The 9,190-nt window shown below is 40.1% G+C and overlaps 1 protein-coding gene across 1 annotated transcript; it reads right to left on the reverse strand.

The window, feature by feature from the left end:
* Positions 1–255: 255 nt before the first annotated feature.
* LOC147640141 (uncharacterized) lies at positions 256–2,850 on the reverse strand. The gene has a single exon (XM_086777673.1). It carries the CDS (start codon positions 2,609–2,611, stop codon positions 1,217–1,219), a length of 1,395 nt encoding a protein of 464 aa, XP_086633799.1. The 5' UTR covers positions 2,612–2,850; the 3' UTR covers positions 256–1,216.
* Between the last annotated feature and the right edge of the window lie 6,340 nt (positions 2,851–9,190).

The raw sequence follows: 9,190 nt of genomic DNA on the forward strand, positions 1-9,190 counted from the left end.
ATCTTCCACTGGGATGCACCCTGTAGGCATGTGCTTAGTGCAATGAGTGTTCTAGATCTAGTCTAGTCCCCTTGATGATTACCAAGTGTGGAATGCTCCGGTGTGCAAGGTGGTCACGATGGTCTGGACTCCCAATACTGAGGTGCTTCACCCAATTTAACTTTGAAGAAGACAACTGACTAGTTTATACCATAATTGGACATTAAAAAACAAAAGTATTAAAACCTCCAAGATGCATAAGCTCAAAGAGAACGATGTGGGTAATCTCTCGTGTTTATGTAACACCACTTTTATTAATCATTAAGGGAAATTCTGTCTTTTTTTTGGGGGGTTGATTCGTCCATTCCTATCTATGGCAAGCCAAAAACTTTTATTACAACAAGGTTTTCCATTGCAAATTCAGCGTCTTCTAAGATCTGTTAAGCAAACCTGTAACTAGAAACACTGCCAATAATAGAAGTTGTCGACACTTATACCATAGCATGATTTCCATCCTCGTTAAGATTACCACCCCGTGATTTCCATATTCCTTATACCACACCATGATTTCCAGAGGCTCCACCCTACATACATTTAGATTTCTATTTCCTGATAATTTGAGAAAGGGGCATCATTGTACTCTCCGTAAGATCACTTGCTAAGCTGTTCATGTATAGGTTGCAATAATGTCTTAATGTCAAACATTAATAAGTAAAAGCAAAGCTTAATTAAACAATCTGATTCCAGGGATCCCAAACTTGTAAACCTTGAATGTCTGCAGTTAATATTCTACATTGGCAGAAGTGCCTAACAACTTGCTATAAACAGCGGAGGTGTTGTATTTCGGAAGTTCCAAAAAGTTGGGAAAGCAAGTCCCTGTTCAATACGGCTTTACTGATGCCTGCAATCCAGCAGATTGAATATTGAAATTAGCCATGAACAGCCAAAAAAATCACTTTTTGGTACAACAATTCTTTCTGTTCGCAACCTCCTCACCACCATCACCACCACCATAAACACTGGCAGAATCTAAGGCTGTAACATAGCTTTCTTCGTAGCAAAGAAGACAACACAGCAGCAAGCAATAGATAGAATCCCCTGTCGGATGTACAGCACCTATCCTAGATGAGAATGCTTTGACCTGCATACATTACTGATTGAATTGGATATCCGAGTTTTGATCATATTCATCACATCTCAGAAATCTACTCACTAAACTTTTGCATTCCCAATTCTGCTATTTTGTGATGGGATGTTTCACCTCCATTTTGATAGGCTTCGTGATCTCAATGGCAGCAAGTTTGGCAATGGCACGCCTTTGCCAGAGGGTGGTTCCGAGAGGCAGCTCCAGAGGAGAAACATGATCCATGTATTTGTTCATCATCTCAGTTGAAAGAATGTGTTCAGCCATGGCATTGTTCTGTATCTCAGACAAAGGAACTTGTTGAGCTATGGCATACTTCACCTCTGCAGCCATGGTGTTCTTTATCTGAGATTTTTCAGCCATTGTGTTTATCTCCATCTTCGTCTCAGGTAAAGAAAGCTGTTCAGCCAAACTGTTCCTTGACTTCATCTTGATTTCAGACAAGGGGGCATGTTCAGCCATGGTGTTCCTCTGCATCCCATACAGACAACCATTCTCATCAGCCATGGTGGTATTATTCTTCTTCAACTGAGACAAAGAAACCTGTTCAGGAGGTTTCTCCACCTTTCTGCAGCCTCTCATCAAGAGCAGCGAATTTGGCGGTGGCACCGGGGGCACGTACTCTGTGTCTTCCTTCTCAAGTGAGCGCAAATCTTCAAGCAAGCTGGTCAAGGATCTGGCCAAAGTGGCTGCTCGCTCTCGGCGAGTTTGTGCAGTTTCAGACGGTACAGTGACAGGCAAAGCAGAGCTGAAACTCTTCACCTGTGCAAACTCTGTAGCTTCTCTGGAAGCACGCCTCCTCCTCCTGGACAGACATCTCCCCTTCTCTGCTGCTTTCTTCTTTTTCCTAGCCTTACCCTTCCGGTCGCCGGACTGCTTCTTGCTGTCGGAAACCTTGCCCTGTTCGGATTTCCGTTCATCAACAGAAGAATTTTCATCTACCGTTCCGTCCAGATCTTTGCCGTTCTTTTCCTTGATTCTCACCCGCCCCAGACATGTGACCTCGGGCGAGGTAGGCTCGTTGGCGTCGAAGCAGGGCTTCTTCTTGCCTAAAGCATCAGCCGGAATGATTGACGGTGGTAAGTTGGGTTTACCGGCAGCTTTGAGAGGGGCTGAGAACGGGCAGGCGTTCAGCATGAAAGGTCCGGAGTGCTGCTGCAGAGCTGTGGAGTTACGGTTAGCTCTGGGTTTTCGGAGAAACTTCCCCTTAACTTCTCTGCCGGAGGCGATCTTTGCCGTATAGAAATGATCGTCGCCATGGGCAGAGCGTTGAAATGCGGTTTCCGGCTCCCTTGTTTCCGGCCATGGCACCTCGTCATCGTCGCCATTGCTATGAGCATTAAACCGGCGATTGCTGTACCGATCGACTGCATAAACGGTTTCTGCACAGATTAGGGTTTCGCAGCTGAGATTTCTGCCTCTGTTAGAAGATCTGAGGGTAGCAGGAGGCCGATCTGGGGACATCCTCATGGCTGGAAGAGGTGGCATACAGGGGGAAGCTTTCGCAGAGAGATTTGCAGAGGTTTTTTGTCACGGGAGAGCATAAGCAGCAAGGAAACAACTACACTATGGCTATGGCTATGGCTAGCGATCTCTGTCAAAGGGAGAGCGTCTTCATTAGAGCACACTAGTGATTTTCCTTTTTTAGTCCGTCCATATTCTAATTTTGTACAATGAATGAAATAATTGAATGTATATGACACAAAAACGGTTTCAGAAAGTATTTGTGCATCTATCCTTTTTATGTTTATATATTTATACGCAGATTCTCTCTATAAGGAGTCTGCCCCTTGAGGACATGCATTCAAAGGTCAATGGAAATCTCACAATACCCTTTACACATCAGAGAGGTCAACAAAATGCTACATACACTCCATGATCTATTTATTATCTCTATAGTCTAGCTTCGTCATCTCTTGTGTTGGATAGCATGCTCAACCAAGAATGGATGTGTCCTTCCAACTTTGTAGTGCTTGTTGCAAAGGTTTTAAGTAGCACAAGCGTGTAAGAGAGAGCCCGACATTTGTAGTGTTTGCAAAGGTTTTAAGTAGCACAAGCGTGTAAGAGAGAGCCCGACATTTGTGAAGTCTCAAGCTCCACTTGCCTGCAAGATTTCCATTGACTTGTAAGCTAGAGCAGGTATGTATATCCCTTTTTATGTCAAAGTGACAATGGGATGCAAGTTTCTTTTTGGGAGAGCTTGATCGTGCTAGGACCATTCTCAAGTTAGAGAGAGAGAGAGAGAGAGAGGGAGAGGGAGAGAGGGGAGTTCTTTCCACTTCATAACCAAGGTAAGAGACGAAGAAGCCCTTACAAAATTTCCCGAAGTGATGATAAAACTTTGCTTGTGGAGACTTTACTCCACACACTGCACTCCATAAACTTGTAGAGCTTCTCTATACCTAGTGCCTTCGTGAATATGTCAACCACCTGAGATATCGAGCTCAACGAGTGCTGCAAACATTGATGGCCCGCTTGGGTCATAGCTTCCACACTTATGCAACTAGCACAATTGGTGAGATTATGGCTGATATGCCACCAATGGGGATGACATGTTGTGTGACCGCCACATTTGGATTGCTAGAGTATGGTATAGTTATAGTGTCAACTCATATAGTCAGGTTCACACTATGAACTGACCTTGTATGTTTTAGTAGGAGATTACTTTTCCTTATAGTATCTACTCTTATCTTTATGATCTACTAGATAAGGAGAAGAAGAAGATAGAAGATTCCACCATCCATCTCTCTCTTGTGTCTTACTCTCTCTTGTGTGTGTGTGTGTTTGTTTCCAAGGAACTCAAGCTGTCCCCTTTTTTTAAAATCATCTTTGTCTTCTTCTTCCATACCCATGATAAAGAAATATAAGCAATAAATAAATATCCATAGATATAAACATGCAATGATGTAGGAATCAACTTTTTTTAAAACGAAAGGTGTATGGTTGAAAAGTCAAATCATCCAAACCTTGTATTCTTAAATTTAGATTTTTTAATTAAAAAGTAAGTATCGTGTCACTTTTTGAAGGATGTTAATCGCTTCATTTTGCCATGCCTAAGGTCATTTTTATTGGAGTGCCTAACCTAATTAAGCTTGTTCAAGTTTTGGCAAGTATATTTTGTTGAAAAGAAGCAATTTCTATATGCTTACACTTCACTAAGCGCTGGTTTCTTAAAGTAGATTTCCACCAAGTAAATTGGAGGACATTTTCAAGATGATAAAGGCTAATGGAGAAGGGTGTGAGTTAGAGAACTAACTAGGTTATTCACAATAGTCTTAATAAGTGTGTAAAGCTTGGCAAGACGAGATGTTTCTTGCTCTTACCCCAATGTTATTGCTAAAAAGTGTATGCATATGCCCTCGTAATACCCTAACTTTCATTGATCATGGTTAAATGTCAAACTCATTTAGAGATGCTTACATATTGATTTCATATTATATTATGATCAATTTTCTTATCAAATATACTTGGATACCCTTGTGCTAATTAGATGCTTCACCACTCTCATTATTAATAAATATTAAATATCTTTAAAAATAGACAAAAATAGCTAAAATAGATTTAAAAAATAGCTAATGTATCCCCAAAACTTTTATATGTTGCATAATATGGGGGAATCAAATTTGGGAATCATGCTCTTGATGATGATAATTTTAAGTTTTCACAACCCTTTATTTTGCCACTAGTAGAAGTTTCTAGGGAATAAAGATATATAGTTCGTCTCACTATCAAAAGTATTACAACCCTTTATTCTACCACTAGGAGAAGTTCCAAGGGAATAAAGATATATAGTTCATCACTACCAAAAGTATTACAACCCTTTCCAAAGATACCCACTTTTAACTTAATGAGTATCTTCCCAACACAAAGTTTTAAAAAGTTCTAGCATATAAAAAGAGTATCTTCCCAACAAAAAGTTATAAAAGGTTCTAGCATACAAAAACTCTAGGTTTACATCACCATGATCATAACTGGACTTCCTTTACGAAGGACAAGTAAAAGATTTCGAGAGACATAGGACGAATCCTCATATCCTCTGTATTAAAGGTTGGGAGTATACCTCCAATAACCTTTTCTACATGAGTATATACTATGTGGCCAAAGATAAGCCATTTAACATCAATCAAAACAAAATAAGGACATAACCATATGTAAAACAAGTGTGTTTTACATAACCATATGTAAAACAAGTGTATTTTAAAAAAAGTAAAAAAAAAGTGGTTGCTTACGTAAGAACCTTAGAAAGTTAGAAGTTTATTCAGAGACACTTTTAAATCATTGGAAGAGGTGGATGCTCCCTCTTTAGCATGGAGAATAACACCAAGAATTATACCCTTATCTCTACAAAGTATTTTCTTCATCTCACACACTTTCATTGGGCTCCATATATGCCTTACATCTCACACTTTCATTGGGCTCCATATATGCCTTACATCTCTCACACTTTCATTGGGCTCCATACATGCCTTACATCTCACACACTTTCATTGGGCTCCATATATTATTATACTCATTACTTTGCCTTACATCTCACACACTTTCATTGGGCTCCATTCATTATTATACTCATTACAGTGCCTTACATCTCACACACTTTCATTGGGCTCCATTCATTATTATACTCATTACACCATCTTTCATCTCACACACTTTCATCCGGCTCCATACAAAATTAATCTCATTACATTGCCTTAAATCTCACACACTTTCACTGGGCTCCATTCAATATTATACTAATTACACTGCCTTACATCTCACACACTTTCATTGGGCTCCATTCATTATTATACTCATTACTTTGTCTTACTTCAAATTTTAAAAACTAGGCATTATTATGCTCATTACATTGTCTTAGCTTAAAACTAGGCATAATTAAACAAACAAAACAAATTTCACTCTTCTTGAAAACATGCACAACCATCATGCTCATATTTTTTCCCAATTTATCAAAAAATAACATTTTTCACATTCATTCAGTTATATTTAAAAAATTGATGGTGGATGTAAGCTTGTGTAGTATGTTTTATGTGGACCGAAGAGTCATTCCAAAAGCTCAAGGAGGCCTTGATAATAGCTCTGATTCTCATAGTGCCACAGTGGGATGTCATCTTCCATGTACACATAGATGCATTAGTTTATGCTATAGGATGCATACTAGCTCAACCTGTTGAAAAGAACATGGACCCTTCCTATTAGTTACACTAGTAGACAACTAAATGATCTTCCACCACACAAAGGGAAGTCTTGGCAATGGTTTATGTAGTTAAGAAGTTTTGCCATTATCTTTTGGCAATATAATTTATATTTCTTGTAGACCATCAGGCTTTGCTCTACCTTGTGAATAAACCATACACCATAGGGTGAATTTGTTATGGAAATGAAAATTATGGAATTATTTGATATTTTATATAATATTTATGGTACGCTCATTTGCCACATGGTCGTGATGACTGGCTACGCGCGAAAGCATGGAGCAGTGTTGGGCGGATAAGCGAGATTTAATGTGTCTTGTGTTTTCGATGAGCAGATCAGTGCATGGAGTAGTGTGGGTGCAATGGATTTTGGCCAGTGTGTGCGGCCGTCGTATTTCGATGTGCAACGATGGTCGTCCACCCATAGTTTCATTTAATTAAACTGGTACAATTTTAATGTAAATAGACAAGCTTGGGGACCAAGTTACTTTTTGATATTAATGGCCCAAAGTGGAATGTATCAAGCTATATTTGTGAGCACTTGCTTTTTGCTAATACATAAATACATGCATGAGGAAGCATGCTCACTCATGCACATGCACATGCACAGGCACAGGCATAGTTGCTATATTTATCTCCTCCTTGTTTATTTGAAAAGCTTGAAGCTATGGTTATGGATGTATACTGACAGCATTGATATTAGAGCACAGGCAGAGGTACAGAACTATTAACCAATAGTTTCTCTCTCTCTTCCTCGAAATTTGTGGAAGCCTTCTATTTTCAGCATATACCATAGAATTGAGTGAGCTATAATAATAGACGTGCCACCAATAACGCCCATCCAAACATCTGCACCATAACTAGCAATACGTAACATCTGTTAGCGTCGTTTTCTGTGACACAGTGGCATCCGCTAGTACAGAATGAGGCCCAAGTGGTAGGGTGATCAATGCTATGGCGGAGCACGTTTCACCATAAAGCAGCTTTATCATTCATGTGGTTGGTGGTGCACTTAATTTTGTCACGCTCGAAAAAATTTTCTTCAGCAAAGTAGTCATCAAATTGACTCAACCATGATAAAACAATTTTTCCATCTTTGCGACCATCAAAGTGACAAAAAGTAAAGGAGTGATGACTTTTCTTTTTTTTCTTTGCGGGTTTGTTGAGCGTCAAATGCGGCTCGTAAAATTTTAGCAATTTGGTCATCCTCAACGTCCGAATCCCCTAGTCGTTTGTCGCAGTCTTGTAATTGGCGTTCTGCATCTTGAAGTTGTTGTTGTTGCAACAAATAAACTTGTTGTTCAAGAGCAGCATCCATGTCGGAGTTGTGTTGCAATGAGTTGATGAAGTAAAGAAATTTAATGAGTTGATGAAGTAAAGAAATTTGAAAGTTGAGAGTGGAAGCTACCCAAGCAGAGATGAATTAAGCTTGTGAATTATCCTCTTCAAAATTGAGAACTTGATTGGTATTACCGATATCACGATTAGGAGGATAAAGGGGTGTCCCCCCGAGGTAAACTCCATGGAATAGAGAAAAAGCTCCCTTCTACAACTTCTCTTGCTTGTCTCTTTCTCTCCTTCTACCAATACGAAAGAGAAAGAGACAGAGATATGCTTCCTCCGCCAAAGAGAGAGAGAGATATTTATGCTTCGCTGGACATTTTTAAAAAAAGAAAAAGAATATATGTATATATTTAAAAAAAATCTTGGTCATCATCGGTTATATTACTTTTGCAGACGACGAGAGAGAGAAAGACCTCGTCTTTGGCCGTCCTCACGTTGCTATCGTGTGTGATGTGGCGCGTGGATGCACTCGTTGTTGATTGCGTTGCTGTATCTCTCCTTGAGGGCTGCGCGCGCTGTCTCCCATGCCCGCCCGTCCTATGTTGCCTTCGACTTGCTGCAGTCCGCACTATTATGTAGCGGCTCTGTTGCTACCCAATGAATGTTGTTGTTGCCATCGATGACGTGGGGTGCTGCACTCGTTCCTCGTGATTACCCCAAAGCTTTCAAGGCCCTCCTTTAGTGATGGGAACTTACGTTCTGATCTCTCAGGTGGGCTCTGTACTGGCAGCTGTGCAGCTGTTCTCTGATGGACGCCATTGTGTTGCAGAAAACGGCGTTAGTAGATGTTGCGTATTGCTAGTTACTAGTATTGCACCCGTGCATTGCTGCGGCCGACCAAGGTTCCAGAAAAGAACTATTCCCTCTCTACAACCATCTCTCTCTCTCTCACACACACAAACATGCACATTTACATGCCTCTCTCTGTCACGTACACACTCGTAAATGTTGAAACTCTCTCTCTGTCACGTACACACACATGCACATGCACATGACCCTCTCCCTCTCTCTGTCACGTACACACTCGCAAATGTTGAAACTCTCTCTCTCTCTCACATGCACACACATATACACACCTGCTCTCTCTCTCTCTCTCTCTCTCTCTCTCACACACACACACACACACACATGCACACACTCCCTCTCTCTTCTTACACTCTCCCACACATAGAAGCGCTCTCTCTCTCTCTCTCTCTCTCTCTCTCTCTCTTTCTCTCTCTCTCTCACTTACACACTCTCTCTCTCTCTCTCTCTCTCTCTCTTTCAATCTCTCTCTCTCTCTCTCTCTCTCTCTCTCTCTCTCACGTGCATATACACATATGTAAATATATAGTATATACAATATTATGTTTTAGATACATAAACCTATACATAGACACATATACTTATACATATATACATGTATTTAAAAATATAAATACAAACATCGACATAATTTAATTAATTTTGATTAAATTTTAATGTACGGAGATGGGTGATAAGTTGTGGTCACTTTTAAATATATAGATAGATATATCATACACACATCTAA

The sequence above is a fragment of the Cibotium barometz genome, chromosome 3, assembly GCF_041138505.1.
Source record: "Cibotium barometz isolate CiBa-2024 chromosome 3, ASM4113850v1, whole genome shotgun sequence".
In the NCBI taxonomy this organism is placed as follows: Eukaryota; Viridiplantae; Streptophyta; class Polypodiopsida; order Cyatheales; family Cibotiaceae; genus Cibotium; species Cibotium barometz.

Bases quoted from the DNA above. Each gene is read 5' to 3' on its own strand.
- LOC147640141 (XM_086777673.1), bottom strand. From the start codon at position 2,611: ATGCCACCTCTTCCAGCCATGAGGATGTCCCCAGATCGGCCTCCTGCT.